This window comes from Ylistrum balloti, unplaced genomic scaffold (assembly GCF_031769215.1).
Source record: "Ylistrum balloti isolate Yb309-2 unplaced genomic scaffold, AGI_CSIRO_Ybal_v1 Utg369782, whole genome shotgun sequence".
Classification (NCBI taxonomy): domain Eukaryota; kingdom Metazoa; phylum Mollusca; class Bivalvia; order Pectinida; family Pectinidae; genus Ylistrum; species Ylistrum balloti.
Genome location: NW_026781970.1, coordinates 1,193,614 through 1,210,730, shown reverse-complemented (window position 1 = coordinate 1,210,730; position 17,117 = coordinate 1,193,614). Strand labels below are relative to the sequence as shown.

Below are 17,117 nucleotides of genomic sequence, written 5' to 3'. Positions count from 1 at the left end.
AATTCTTAATACATGTTTTAAAATATTGATTTTTGGCATTGTCCTTTTCAGCCTTTATGTTGATGTTAAGCAATTTTTAAAATCTGACATGCTTTCAGTTCTAGGGTTTCCTATTTTGACTAAAATTTGTACTTGACTCCATTTCCATCGATGTTGGAGTTTCACAAATATTTGAAGGTTAAACGTGACAGATATTTAAATGTATTATGAACATTTCTTTTCCATTTGATGGTATAAAGTTTTGTTCCAGGTGAAATTCAGACACAAATGTTTAAGGAAATCATTTATCTCAGGAATGATGACACAAAGCTTGTGAAAAAATCAATGTTTTTGAAAGTTTAGGGACTTCCTAGAATTGTCATCATTGTATATTTAGAAAAAACTGTTTTGGTGATGTATGCCAGATTCAATACAACTCTAGGTATGAATATAAGAGAAATCTGGTTATCTAGTGTTGCTTGAACTTTAAAGTCTTCTCTATAAATAGGGCAAAAGTGTGGAGTCCCTAAAATACCGAATAGGTCAGAAAATATTGAAGTAATAGATAATTAGTTGTAAAGCATGTTTACAGTTGAAAATGCCATTGGCTTTGTTGTATATCTTTTGTGTACATGTATACTATTGAATGTGTTATTATATTTAGATCTTAATATTTTTTCAGTGAATGAATGACTTTGTTTAATTTTTTTTGTCAACTTTATTGAGTGGATTAAATTGACTTGTTTTTATACTTGGGAGTTGGACAGTTGTAAGGGTACTTGCTTACTCCATGGTCAAGAGATGTACACATGTAACCAATGTTATTGTCCCCCAAATGAAGATATTGAGCCATTTATTATTACTAGCTTTTGTTATAGTAGTTTTAATTATGCATATTGGTGCATTATTTTTTGTTAATCTGTTTTTATGAATCTCCTGTTATAGGATGCCATATATAAAATCTGCTTTTGAAAGGTACAGAACATATTTTTTCTTGTACAAAACAATGTGGCTTACAGATACAATTACCACACATTAGTACCAGATATACATTTACCTGTATGTAGCTTACAAGGAATTGTTTGAATTTGCTTCTAATATAAGACCTCACGTTTAATAAAAGTTCTAGATACGCATGATTAGGTAAGATTGTTAGACAGAGAAGCAAGAGAAATACAGAATTGTCGGTAGTAAAGGTTTGTACAAATTACATATCCGTGATATTATCAGTTCTATAGCAAGAGGAGACATTCTGCACTACAAAACTTGTGATCTTATCCTAATGCCTTTGTTAGTGATATAAACAGCCTGTTAATGTCCATGTTAGCTGATTAATACATACAGATCAGGTATATAGAGAGACCAGTATGTAAATCTTAGATTAGAAGGAAAATACTGTCATAGATATGATCTTTATTTCTGATGAACATGTATTTCAATATCTGCCATATTACTGGGGACTATATAAGTGGTCACCGGGGTATATAGACTACCGCATTCCAATGTTAGACTAATGCAGATATGTCGTTTAAATCCAGGGTATTCTGTGGCCATGCCATGGTATAGATGCATATGATAATAGTTAATTAGCTAATAAGTTAGTGTTTATATACAGAATTAGCATTCTACAGAAAGACCTGGCTTAAGGGAAATACATAGTCCATTGTCATGCTATTTTTACTCCAGCTGATTTTTCCATCAAGATATATAATTTTGTAGTTAAATATTTACCTGTTAGATAGGTAGTGTAAAAGAATTTTCCAATAACATGTCGTTTACTGAATTGCTCATCTTGTCATGGTAAATTGACACTGAAAGGGGTTGCAGACTGTCAAGTGACTCAGATTGTACAGATCTTGTCCCTACTTATCATGGTGGAATGATGTTGAAAAGGAGCTCATACAATTAATTCAATCTAATTCACTTGATTATAAGACGACAGTAGTACATGGCCTTGTCCTGCCTGTTAAGATCATCTGTTCTCCCCTATGTAACAATCTTGATACAGTGTCATCCTGTCATGTGATATTGGATTAATATTGATGTCAGTACGTAGTAGTTGGTGATGATTATATGTTGGTCAATACTGTAAGGTTGTTGGAATGTGGAGGAAGGTTTGGCCTAAAGTCAACTTAAAGATCATTTTGTATAGTTATTATTTTATCACGCTTAACAGAACAGAGACATATAGTACTAGTAGTTATTTGCATATATTTTATCCGTGCATGAATGGTGTCAGATGTATAGATTTTTGTGGCTCTCCTATATTACAAATCCTAGACTTCATAAATTATGAAGTGACCAGCTTTTATATACCTATCCATGTATTCTGTCAAGGACTTGAGCGAATTGTATTCAGTTGATAATCCATACTTATGTAACATTGGAATTAAAAATGGAGAACCCATATTTATGTAATACAATATTTTCATTGAATTTGAAAAGCCTACATTTACATAGTGCTGGTTAGTAGAATTGCTAGCAGTGGCTTTGTATTGTCATGTTAAAAGACCATCTTGTGCTAGCAGGCTTTGTATTGTCATGTTAAAAGACCATCTTGTGCTAGCAGGCTTTGTATTGTCATGTTAAAAGACCATCTCGTAACTTTAAGTCAGAGTTATTGTAGTCAGAATATGATATTAGAGTGGAGGATCCATGCTAGTATTATATCTGAATAGATGATCGAGAATCCACACTGATGCTATACATTAGAATAGGTAATGAAGAATTCATTTCAATGTACAATATATTAATGAGTTATTGTAAAATTGTGCCAAATTTTATTTTCTAGCTTTAACTTTTACTGTAATGTACTCAAAAACAATTTAAAAGATATGTGTACCAATTATCGTTATTCCATAAACTTAACGCAGATTGTTTTTATTTGCTATATTTGGAGTTATGATAAATGAATCTGAATTCAGCATTGAAATATTCAGTAGCTTTAAAAGCTTTAGGGACCTTCAGGTCCAGCATGGGCTAGGCATGTTTCATCTTTCATGAATCATTGTAGATATTTACATGTTCATCTTTGCCCATGTAGATTCCAGTACTTAAGTTACAAAAGAAAGTACTTGTTTATGGTCAAATTATTTTTTATCTTCTGAACCCAATGCATTTTGTAATTTTTTTTTTAAAGAGAAATTGGACGTGTATGTGATATATGAAGTGTAAAATATCTGCAGACATATAATACATGTGTTATGTATACTAATTTGAGGAGAAAAATATTTCAATACTTCAATATTTGTAATGAAAGTTAGTTGTGATTGCGTATGAAAAATTAATTGCATAGATGATTTATAGCTTAAACCATATCATTTATGTAACTAACATGATGAATTGAACGACAAACACTCTGTCAGCAACAAACTACAGCCTGTAAGTGTAAAGGAGGATTTTTATTACCCCCTCTGTTAATCAGTTTGTTTTATTGTAAAGAAATTATTGTGTGATAATTGAAACTATGAGGAATGCTTCATTTTTCTTTATGTTACTCATTGCAGCAAACATTTCTTCATACTTTTATCCAAAATCATTTCTTATCATTAAATGTTGATATATATATATGTTGAGCATGTGTTTTCAAATAAATATCATTAACTTACCACCAATATTACATACAAGAGATCATGTTGATGTGGATCAGTCATCTACTATGCTCGGGATAGTAGTTAGTGCTGATATAAACACACAATTGAAAATATTGACACCCATTAGACATTATATCATATTGAAACTTAAGCTCAATTTATAACATGTTCAGCTTGAGATATTTGTTACACTGAAACTTGTCCAAAACCTGCTGAATACAAGCTAGCGGTCAGATTTAATGGAAAGTTAGTGAATGGTATGGAGTATGGTAGACTTCATGAAAAAAAGATTACTGTTTATACTGACTGACAGCTGGGTTATTTGAAAACTTAGACAGGTTTCTTTGTATTTTGACTTCAAAAAAATGACAATTTAACACTTGCACATTAGCCATATTTGTTTATAATGTCTTATGATAACTGCTATTTTCTCATTATTTTGATGTGTTTGAGAATTTTGTTTGAAATAATCTCCTCCAATAGTGTATTCAGTTTATAATGCATCGGCTATATAATACATAGTACATGTACATTGTACATAGTTGTATGTGAACATAATATTTACTGCACTTAACTTGTACACAACTTCATATTGAGCTAACATTTCACCTGGTCATCTCTAGCTACAATACTGGTTACAGTGAATTCCTAATGAGGACTAGTTACAATGAATTCCTAATGAGGACTAGTTACAATGAATTCCTAATGAGGACTAGTTACAATGAATTCCTAATAAGCATTAATACAGTGTATTCATAGTGGGTGCTATTTACAGTATATTCCTGGTGGGCACTTAATACGGTGATTTGCTAGTGAGAACTAGTTACAGTGTATTCCTAGTGAGGCCAAGGTAGTGTGTATACCTAGTGAGGCCAAGGTAGTGTGTATACCTAGTGAGGCCAAGGTAGTGTGTATACCTAGTGAGGACTAGTTACAGTGTATACCTAGTGAGGACTAGTTAGTGTATTCCTAGTGAGGCCAAGGTAGTGTGTATACCTAATGAGGACTAGTTACAGTGTATACCTAGTGAGGACTAGTTACAGTGTATTCCTAGTGAGGTCAATGTAGTGTGTATTCCTAGTAAGGACTAGTGTATTCATATTGAGCATTAGTTACAGTGTATCCATAGTGAACACTAGTTACGGCTTTATCTAGCTAAATTTAGTTAAAATGTTGCTGGTCAACATGAGTTACACTGTATTTGACTAAATATAGATACACTGTATCTAGTTCACTCTCACATGACACTGTTAATGTCTAGCACTAGTTACTTTGTATCTTTTTCAAATTTAAGTTATAATGTTACTTTTTAACTTCAGATATGTATCAATTTGTAATTGAAAAATATCTGTGGAACTATTTACAATCATTGTTTTCTAGCTTACACAGGACAATAAATCATTGTATTCATATACAGCATAGTTTCATGTAATTAGTCACCACAAGGACATTGTAATTATTCAAGAGAACAATGTAACCGTTTCCCACGATTATACTGTGGATATGATAGACACTATAACTACAACAGTGTCACTAGACAACACTAGGACAATGTGAACAGTATCATTTACCACCGCATGTATCTGTATTGGGCTTTCATGTCACCCACTTGTACTTTGTTCTAAACAATAAATGCAAACCTGATATACATTAATGTTATTTTGTTGTTTTTTATATATATATATATATATATATCTTGTACTTTTTCAGTCATTACTTTACAGTTTAATGATTGTATGCCTGAATTGGATTTATATAGCACTTCACATTTTGTAAAAATAGGATTTTTGTTAATAACTAAAGATTATGATTTTTACACATATGTAAATGTTGGAAAGAAGTTGATGGTTCTTCAGCAGTTGTTTCCCAAGAATGTCAATATAGCAACGGCAGCTCAAGTAGATTTAATAGATCAATTACATCTTAGCTCACCCAGTCAAAGTGATTGCTATTTCTCAAAATTTACACGAGAATCTCTCGGATACATTCCTTGGTTTCTAGTTGTCATGCACTACAATATTTTCTGATCAGAAGAATAAAGAAGGTGGTTAGTAGCCATCTTTGAAAATTGATATAATGATTTGTTTGTATGGATAGATTTTTCTCATGTGATGGTTTCCTCGTTCCCTAGGTTACATATATATATTTCTCATGTGGCTGATGGAAGATAGGAGAAGCTACTTTCATGCCCTGGTCCCCTGCTTATTCTGTCAGTTTGCATCACCATAGTTCACTTACACTGATCAAACTCAACTGCTTATTAGATATTGCTTTTAGAGTTACAAGGTCAAAGGTGGCTGGACGGTGCAGTGGCAATGTAATGGATTTGTCCTCTATCTAGTCCTCTGATCTGGGTTTCTATTCCCCGAACAGATGTGAGAAGGTAATTGGTTTTACCCTGGTCCTCTGGTTCCTCCCACAGTAAGATGTGCACTTAGATCCGCGCCAACAAGAGTGAAGTTGGAGTAATTTGTTTCTCAACTGTTGTAAAATGAATAAGTAAATATTCTATGCATATTCATATGTTTTTATGTTTATATAGGTAATAAGTCAAGGTCACTAGCTTTAAACTAAAATTGTTTCCACCACATGACTTGAGAAGTAATCTTAACCTTTTACACATGGTACTTCTGTACAGCCACTGATTTCCTTCAAGTGTGGAAGGTCAAAGGTAAAGTTCCGTCTTTGTAAATATATTTTTTTCTGCTGAAAAAACAATATATACAATGTAACTAGAGTGTATAACTATAATGAACATCACTTACTGCTTTCTTAAGTGACTGTCGATTTGGGTCAATGTCATTGTTACTATAAATACATTTATTTTGACTGCAGTCTTATCAATCTAAACTAGTTTACATATAAACCACAGAACATTCCCTGGACAATCAACTGGTCAGGAAGAGGTTAGCTAGTATCGTTCAGTGATGTTTTGTTACATTTTGAGACGAATGGAATGAACTAACCAGGCATTATTGATCCTGGCTAGAATATACATACATAATGTTCAAGAGCACCCTTGGACTTCTTGATCAATACTTTCAATTTAAATTACATGGTTGAAATATTGATTAAATACATCTAAATCATTATCTCATTGTCTAATTGACAATTAATTAATAAAACAATACTAATCAACTATAGAAATGAAAGTCTATTGCGCTCTAGGAAGCGAGGTAGCCCCAGACAATGCGTTTGTTTCCATGTAAGAGATATTAGTATATTAATACTGGTTGAGGGGGGATTTCTGGCTTCGTTGATGTCCATTCTGGTGTGCCCCAGGGATCGATCCTTGGACCAAGTTTATTTCTTTATTTCATCAATGATATCCCTGTGGACCTAAATGCTACCATCTGTTTGCAGACGGCACCATTGCATATCTAGTTGTCAAGTCAAGCAGTGATGCTGTAAGTTTACAGCAAGACTTGGACAAACTGGCACTCTGGGAAAATACATAGGAAATAGCTTTCCACTCAAGTAAATGCTAAGTGTTGTTTATAAACAGGGGGACGAAAAACCCAGTTCTCCAAAATTACACACTTCATGGGCATACACTGAAACATGTAGACCAAGCAAATTACCTGGGTGTTACAATTCAGTCCAACCTAACATGCATTACAGCATTACCAACAAAGCAAACTCTACACTTGGCTTCCTCCGTCGTAATCTAAAAATAAATTCAACACCAGTTAAGGCACAGGCATACAAATCTTTAGTTCGTCTATCCCTAGAGTATGCATGTCCTGTTTGGGACCCATACACCCAAGATAACATCAACAAGATAGAAATGGTACAACGCAGATCTGCACGTTATGCGCTAAATAAAAACATATATTCTCATTGACCATCAAGCGTCTCTGATATGATAAACCACCTTAAATGGCGCCCCTAGCCGATAGACGTAGAGAAATAAGCCTGTGCATAATGACATTATCTTCAACTTGTTGAAATCGGTCATTATCATTTAGAAACTAGAACTACTACATTCCGGTTAGACGATTTACAGGATCGGGCAGGATCGGGCAAAATCTGGACCGGTATATGTGTGTACTTCCGGTATCCATTATTGGCACACATGGATCTGCTTTCGTAACACTTGAAGAGGTTACATCAGTTTATCAACGAGTCACAGTTTGTTCAAATTATCAAAGATGCTTCGAATACCACGGAACGGCCTGGTAAATGTTTTTGGATAGGATAGTTGCTGTAACATCTCCGATAAGTTGTCTACAAAACTCGTGAAATACATTTTTCTAGTTGTTAGGCCGTCATAATCCTCGCTTGATACTCGTTCCTTCGTTACGTTTATGTACATGCACCCTTATAAGTTCAACGGCATATTGCAGAACTTTGAACGCAGTCATCACATCAAAAGTTTTGTATGATGTAATCTGCTGATCTGGTAATGCATACAACCCCGGATACAGACATATGGCAAATAGTCTTGCATGGGGGATACTTACAGTACTGCTTGCAGTAAACAATGGATAATGAAATGCAGGGGTCATTTTGAAATAAAAATACAATAAATTCTTTTAAAAAATTGCATCAAACAAGGGCTTGATATTTTTGGTATGGCTAATAACCATTGCTACAGAGTAAATTTTCACACAAAAATCAAATTTTCATTAGAAGTCTCACTTTTTGCGAAAATAATAACAATGAAAAAAATTATCACCTTCATTGGTTATCGTGTACTTAAAAATAAACAAGGAAATTCATATTCATCTACATGTATGACATTTACACTAAATGCTACTAGTAGTTGGACAACAAAGTTCGTGATATAAATGTTGTTTTGCCAAAAAGTTTGATAACAGAAATTAATATTTCTTGTGCAAATCTGTAGTGAAGGTGTGATTTGTGCATTCTGATTGAGTCCACACTGATATTATAAGTTTCCTATCATTTGATTTACTGTATGATCTGAAGGAACCTTCTCCCTTGAGACTTTATAACAAAGAATTGTATTTTTAAGTGAAACCCATTTGAAGTGATAACGTCAAGGTAAAGGAAACAGCCAGTAACATTTGAATATAGTTGAAAGTCAAATTACAAATGTAATGAATTATTTAGCTTTGACATGTATCTTTACATTTATTCTCAAAGAATGAATTTCAAACATATTCTTTTTTAAGGTACGACTTGTATCTCGAGATATATACCACCAACAGAAGAGATTTCAAGGAGCCAGACCTAATTTTGGAGTGATATTTGTTCCCCAACAAGAGGCATGGATTGTAGAACGTTTTGGAAAATTTTTCAAAACTATGAATCCGGTAGGTAAAACAATCAATAAATAGATTGTATTACATGGATATGAGATTTAGCATGTCTAATGTTTAGTGTCCAAATTTTCATTCAAAATAAACACATTAGTAAAAGTTATAAATACATGTTCCACAGAAAGCAATTTTAACTTGTTGACTTGTTTCTTCATAAGAGAATGGTTGATTTTAGAGTCTTGGGTAAAAAATGTCATTTGGTACACACAATATTATTGATCGTCAACATGATTGAAATTATGGATGATCATTAAATTTGTCTTACCTGTTCTCCTTAATGAAGGAACTAACCCTAATAATTTTCAGGGACAGGGGTCAAAGGTCAATGCCACTTAAATCATATATATGTACATGTAAAATAATAGTTACCTTGTATTACCATGACCCAGTGTCATGGAAGATAATCTGTCTTTGCATTTGTATGCATGTTGTTTTCAGGGTCAGAGATCATAGGTCAAAGTCTTTGTATAGGTCATATAGCAAAACAGATTCAAGATTAAATGCATATTGCCAAGGAATATTGTGCTTTAGGTTCGTTTGTATAATTATGTTACACATTATAAAGTTGTTTTGTACTTTTGTCTATCTTCATTGTAAATTATTATAATAAACACTGCAGTGAAAAGAAGTGACTTTAAATAATTGTAGTAATTTTAACCTAGAATTGTAGTTTGAACCTATAATTCAGATGTGATAACTTTGTCAGCTTAAGTATAATACACTATTTTTATTTTCAGGGACTGAATTTACTAATTCCTATCATAGACACAATCAAACATGTTCAAATTCTCAAGGAAATGCCCATAGAAGTTCCAAAACAGTCTGCAATTACTGCAGGTATGTAAAGTGTTTCAAATGACACATTAAAATGACCTACTTTATACAAAAATTTTACCTGGTGCTTACATTCTTGTAGGAAGGTTGGCTAATATTTTTTTTCAAATGAACACACTTTCCAATTCAGAAAGATCAAAATTATTCCAAAATCATGATGCTTTTAGACTGAGTAAATATATTTAATATTAAGTTTGCTGAGTATATTCAGAGTGTCCAAATGACCTGGCACAAGAATAAAAAATGTTTTAGAAAACTAGGAAAACCAGGTGATTGTTATTTCAGTTTAAACCAGAAAAAATGAATTTGATTGCTTATGAATTTGGAATTGAATTTTTTACATCACTTGAGAAGAAATAAAATTTACTTGAAAATTACTGTGACTGATCATATTTTCCAGATAATGTTGTATTAAGTTTGGATGGTGTATTGTATGTCAGAGTGATGGACCCTTATAAGGTAAACTAAAACACATTTTATGTTTATTATTTTAAAAATGTTATCTGTGTATGTCAGAATGTCACAGCAGGTCTAGCTTGGTGAAGGTGTTCAAAAGTTTAAATGTATCTTCATGAAATTTTCCAGATTGTAAATGTATATATTATTTTATTACATTGTAATTTTATTTTTGCACTTTTTGCACCGAAAGTATTGCACTGAAATGTTATTGTGCTAATTGCAAGTTCTGAATGTTATTTACATAGCAATCCTTGTGGATGTGCTGATTCATCATTGTGCTAATTGCAAGTTCTGAATGTTATTTACATAGCAATCCTTGTGGATGTGCTGATTCATCATTGTGCTAATTGCAAGTTCTGAATGTTATTTACATAGCAATCCTTGTGGATGTGCTGATTCATCTTTGTGCTAATTGCAAGTTCTGAATGTTATTTACATAGCAATCCTTGTGGATGTGCTGATTCATCATCGTGCTAATTTACCACAAGGTGATAATACACTAAAATTTTACTGTACCAAATTAAGTACCTCACCGATGACTGTGTTTTCATTAGAAAACCTTGGTTCTGTGGAAAAGCCAACTGCAGTGTATGATGAAGTTGTGCAATGCAAACTGCTTAATATCACGTCCCATTTGTCAGTACTGAAAACTGAAACATGATATTAACAGTTTGTCAGTGTATCTGAAGTACACAATTGAATGTGTCTATCTGACTTTATTCTTACAGAAATTGTTTCATGAAATCATTTCATTATTCAACTTCTTTTTCACGTAGTACATGTAATAGTTAAATTTTCATCTTTTATTGATTTGTTTATTTCAAATAACACAACTTTTTATCAGAAAGGTGACATTAAATGTCATTACGTAAACTGGTTTAACAGTTCCTTTCGAAAAGCTAGAAACATTAAAGTTTGTTGTATGTATATTTCAGGCAAGTTATGGTGTGGAAGATGTAGAATTTGCTGTCACACAATTGGCACAGACCACTATGAGATCAGAAATTGGTAAAATTTCCTTGGATCAGATTTTCAGAGAAAGAGAATCACTGAATGTGGCAATTGTCGGTAAGTTATTATCAGTAATCTCAGCAGAAATCATTGATGTATTTAGACTATACCACTATAGCATGTATCGCCACTTATCTAGCACGGTAGTTACTTCTGTTCAAAACTTTATGAAACTTACATGATCCATTTGTGTTTGCTAACTCGTGGAAACTTATTTACATTTTGAGAGTCATTCAGCTGACAATACTTTGATCTCATACTTTAAAACCTATTATGTCAGGTTCAGTTACTATGATTTACCCTGTATTTGTGAATCTAAGGTTTATCACTTCCATATTTCTCAGAGTTACAAGGTAAGCTTATTACAGGACAATGTATTGAACTTTACCCAAGAGTCAACTTTTACTACTGATGATCATGTATTTCAGCTGCAATAAACAAAGCTGCAGAGGACTGGGGTATCAGATGTCTACGTTATGAAATCAGTAAGTAAAACTAAAATCGTCAACATTACATTGGATTTCTTAATATTCCGGAGCTGGATAATTGAACTGATTTAAAGCCCTCTACCACAGTGTTGTAATTAGTTTAATTTTGATATGACAAGTAATGAAAAATGATGTGTATTAGCTCACCTGGCCTGAAGAAATTTGAAAGTTTGATTCATAAAAATTTTACTGTATTTGGCTGGTTGGTCTGTGGGATGAAGCCCGACAAAGCTTGCAGGAAAAAGAAAATGATGTTGAACCATATAAAAGGGGTCACATGGGTCATATTCGTTTAAACCTGTAAACATCTTCTGGTAAACTAAAAGTCCAAGGGGCAGAAATATCTAATAGAAAGGTGTTTCTAAGGCAAAGCCTGACAAATTTTGGAAAAAAAATAGAAAAGAAAAATTAAATGACATTTACATAACTGGCTGTAGTTAGAGCTGAGTGTTAGAAGCTTAAGTTTGTTGTTGAATTTGGTTAAGATTGATTGGGTGTGTCTACTTTAAATGGTAATGGTGTATGTGTTAATTTGAAGAACATTGAATACAAGGTGAGCAATGCAGGCCTATTTGGCTTCTGTTAATATAACTCTTCCTTCATGATATGATAGACAATGCTAACAAAATGATTTTTGTATATAGGAGATATTAAGCCACCTACTAAGATCCAGGAAGCTATGCAGATGATGGTGGAAGCAGAGAGAAAAAAGCGAGCAGCTATTTTAGAGTCAGAAGGTAAGATAAACAGTCTCAGCATTCAGCCAACACTGTTTAGTTCACTTGATTGACATAGGTAAATACTTCATAGGAATAAATTAAACCAAATTTAAAGATGACTGTAACTTCATATCAAGTGTAGTGATACCAGTGATGTTATATTTGGGTTGCAGCTTACATAGAAAATAGACAACTTAATTTGTGGAAAAGATGACCTTGGTTAACAATGAAACATTGCAGCTGTATGATATGCTAACATTATTTGATGAAAAGTTGTGTATACAAGTCAAGCAAACTTCTTGTTTTCTTACTTACGATCACTTAAATAAGTACCCCTAACTTACGATCACTTAAATAAGTACCCCTAACTTACGATCACTTAAATAAGCACCCCTAACTTACGATCACTTAAATAAGTACCCCTAACTTACGATCACTTAAATAAGTACCCCTAACTTACGATCACTTAAATAAGTACCCCTAACTTACGATCACTTAAATAAGTACCCCTAACTTACGATCACTTAAATAAGTACCCCTAACTTACGATCACTTAAATACGTACCCCTAACTTTAAATGTCATTGATTGATTTGTAGGTGTGAAGCAGTCAGAAATAAACATAGCAGAGGGTAAAAAACAGGCAACAATATTAACCTCAGAAGCCTTCAAAATAGAACAAATCAACACTGCTGAAGGTAGGTGTAGAAATCAACACTGCTGAAGGTAGGTGTAGAAATCAACACTGCTGAAGGTAGGTATAGAAATCAGCACTGCTGAAGGTAGGTGTAGAAATCAACACTGCTGATGGTAGGTATAAAAATTAACGCTGCTGAAGGTAGGTGTAGAAATTAACACTGCTGAAGGAAGGTATAGAAATCATTACTGCTGAAGGTAGGTATAGAAATCAACACTGCTGATGGTATGCATAGAAATTAACACTGCTGAAGGTAGGTATAAAAATTAACACTGCTGAAGGTAGGTATAAAAATTAACACTGCTGAAGGTAGGAATTACAAAAAAATGAATGTTAGTGGTTGTAGGTTTAAATTGAGAGAATGGCCAGAGTATGTACAAAAAACAGCATTCCTTTAAGGATAAAATGTGATATTTTTTTTAATGTTACTGTGCAAATACAATCTGGTGACCATTAATGGATAAGATATACATATATCACACTACTACGACTACTACATTGTTCAGTGACAATGAAATCTGGAATATTAATTGATTTAATATTTCATACACATTAAATCCATGTGATTCATTTTTCACTCTCTTTTTAATGCACTCTTCATACCAGGAAATCATGTAGTCTTACCAATGGCTGTTATGTCGTGCTGTGTGTTCCATTAGAAATCAGTCTCATATTTTGAGATGAGCACTGCTGAACAGATATGATTCAAACTGACCCCATAGCATCATAACATCAAACTCTATACCTGATCAGATTCTGGTTTGTAGAAGGTGTGTCCTGCCTTCAATACGTTTTCAACTTTCTATTGTTTAGATTTGTTTCATATTGTTGGTTTTAAGATTCATTCTATTTTTGCCTTTTCTGTTTACAGGTGAGGCTGAGGCATTGAAAGCTAAAGCTAACGCTAAGGCTGAGGCTATACGAATGGTGTCCACAGCCATCAGTCAACAGGTGAGACAATGTCAGAAACATTATTCCAAATCCTTATTGTCATGTGTCTCCTGTAAATAATAAAATTTAAAGTTTTCTTAATTCAACCAAGCCAAGAGATTTTAAATGTCTTCAATTTGTTCAAGTGTTCTTAAAAATCTGCATCAGGAAAAAGCACATGGACAAACAATCCTTTCATATTTGCAAATAATGGAATATATATGGTTCACTCTCTGCCTGTTTGATTCATTTAACTTGATAGGTTTTGTCCATTTGAGATAACAATGTTCGACTATATTCATGACACTGGATTGTTTTTATCAAAGATCATCAATTGTTGAATATGTTGGAATTAGTTGAGCGAAAGTAAGTTGCGTCCATATTGTTGTGTAATTAAAATTTAATATATCTTAATAAGATTTGGTATGGAGATATTTCAGGTATTGTAATATGCATATATTAAATGTTGATCCTGTTAGAACAAAAGATGAAATGAAGTTGTAAAATGTTTGTTATTGAAGGACTTGTTTTCTATGTAGAATGGTAAAAATGCAGTATCCTACAACGTAGCAGAACAATACGTGGCTGCCTTCAGTAATCTGGCCAAAACCGGCAACACTGTCATCCTTCCTGCTAATACCGGGGATGTCTCTAGCATGGTAGCCCAGGTAGGTAACAAGACAATGGATAAATGATAAATGTTTCAGTGTCATTTATGTGCCTCCACCCCATCCAAAATAATCCAGAAAAAGTATCAAGTGCTGTATATTATGAATCATACATCTTGTTCTTCTGAAATGTTTTCATCACAATAGTTGCAGTGTTATTCAGGGAATGTACTCATGCAATGTCTTAGCATATGAACTTATAATTTATGACCTTTTTGTTTATAGATAGTGAAAATGAAACGATATTGTATAAATGCAAATTAATTCACATAGTGTGTATTTACATTTTGTGTGATGGCTCTCTATGAACTCCTGGTTCACCTGAGTTGAATTAGCTGTATTATAAATAAATTCTATATCACAAGACAATAATAGGGTCATGATGTTCTTTTCGGAATCATATTGACCTAATTTACGTGAAATGTTGAATATCACCTCAGATTTAACAGCTTTATGTAAATTATTCAGATGATGATGATTTTCAGGAAGCTCTTACAGTAACTAAACATACAGGGAAAAAGTTTTATTATTTAATGACTAGACATGTTAAAACCTTTATCTCATTCCTTTTTCAGGCCATGTCTATCTACCAGAACTTGTCTACTGAAAGTCAAAGTGCACCAGAGCAGTCTACTGAAAATCAAAGCGCACCAGAGCTGCCGAAACTTGATTCTGTTGAGCCTGAAGTACATACAGATATGTCTGACCATGACATTCATGATGATAGCAAATGATGGATCAGGATATGTTAAGGATAATAGTTACTAAGGAGATTTGATTGGCCCATATGATTGGGGTATCTGTTACTATGGTGAGGGCCATCTTCAGGATAATGTTGTCTTATTCAGGATAATTCCTTTGTTTTCAGTGTGGAAAGATTGTTTAATTTAAAAATTTTTTAATCTGGAGATCACTGAAAATGAAAAATCTTGAAAAGAAACTACATTTAATGAGTTCCTGCATGCTATGATACTGACTAGTAGAAGCATGACATGTTACTTAATGTTCAAGGTTAATGAAAGAGTGTCTGGTGTAACAGAGGGTAAAAACATTTGGAAAATCTGTGTTTTTCTGTAGTGTTTGTAACAGCTGCCACTGCTTTCACAGTACTATGAGAATGGCATCATGCCACATCTGTAACCTTGAGAATCAACATTACAAAATTTACACTGGAAGTGTTGTGTACTGAAATCTGTGACAGTCAGCATTGTGATATTTCAAATAAATTATATTGCACAACCAATTATGGACTTTGTTGTTCTGATCTAAGGCAAGGGACAGGGTCAAATAGCAGTGAAGGAAAAATGCCTGACTACATTTGTAACCTTTAGAATCCAGCATTGTGATATCTAAAATAAATTAAATCGCACAACCAAACCTGGACTTTGTTTTTCTGATCTAAGGCACAAAACGAAAAGTGTCAGTAACCAGTGAAGGCCAAATGCCTGACAGATAATTGAATGTGTGACATATCCAGTTGGATTTCTGCTTATTAGCTGATGTGAGCAAGTTACATCAGCAGGGACAAGTTGCTGTGAGCTGATGTGAGTGACATCAGTGGGGACAAAATCCTGTGAGCTGATGTGAATGACATCAGTAGGGACAAAATCCTGTGAGCTGATGTGAGTGACATCAGTGGGGACAAGTTCCTGTGAGCTGATGTGAGTGACATCAGTCGAGACAAAATCCTGTGAGCTGATGTGAGTGACATCGGTGGGGACAAAATCCTGTGAGCTGATGTGAGTGACATCAGTGGGGACAAGTTCCTGTGAGCTGATGTGAGTGACATCAGTGGCGACAAAATCCTGTGAGCTGATGTGAATGACATCAGTGGCGACAAAATCCTGTGAGCTGATGTGAGTGACATCAGTGGGGACAAATCCTGTGAGCTGATGTGAGTGACATCAGTGGGGACAAATCCTGTGAGCTGATGTGAGTGACATCAGTGGGGACAAAATCCTGTGAGCTGATGTGAGTGACATCAGTGGGGACAAGTTCCTGTGAGCTGATGTGAGTGACATCAGTGGGGACAACATCCTGTGAGCTGATGTGAGTGACATCAGTGGGGACAAAATCCTGTGAGCTGATGTAAGTGACATCAGTGGGGACAAAATCCTGTGAGCTGGTTTGTATTTGTGACATTAATTGGGACCTATGTTTGTGAGCTTTTGTAAGTGTGTTATTCAGTTTGGGCCAGTGTCTGTAAGCTGGTTTGTATGTGTAACATTAATGAGGGTTTATGTCTGGGAGCTGATCTAAGTGAGTGACATCAGTGGGTACCAGTGCCTGTACGTGGGTGTAAGTGGGGACAGTGTCTGTGACATGGTGCAAGTGTCATCAGAAGGGGCTAGTGTCCTAACCTGATGTGAGTGATATTAATGGGGCCAGTGTCTGTGACATGATGTGAATGATGTAGGAGGAGCCAGTGTCTGTGACCTTATGTGAGTGACATCAG

General features: G+C 34.0%; 1 protein-coding gene across 1 annotated transcript; it reads left to right on the top strand.

Annotated features, from left to right (window-relative positions):
- The first annotated feature begins 7,640 nt into the window (after positions 1–7,640).
- On the top strand, positions 7,641–15,905 carry LOC132544119 (stomatin-like protein stl-1). The gene is made up of 11 exons (XM_060207686.1): positions 7,641–7,750; positions 8,711–8,851; positions 9,595–9,694; positions 10,092–10,150; positions 11,086–11,218; positions 11,590–11,646; positions 12,294–12,386; positions 12,967–13,065; positions 13,936–14,015; positions 14,534–14,662; positions 15,238–15,905. The coding sequence occupies exons 1-11, from the start codon at positions 7,724–7,726 to the stop codon at positions 15,394–15,396; spliced, it is 1,077 nt and encodes a 358-aa protein (XP_060063669.1). The 5' UTR covers positions 7,641–7,723; the 3' UTR covers positions 15,397–15,905.
- The last annotated feature ends 1,212 nt before the right edge of the window (positions 15,906–17,117 follow it).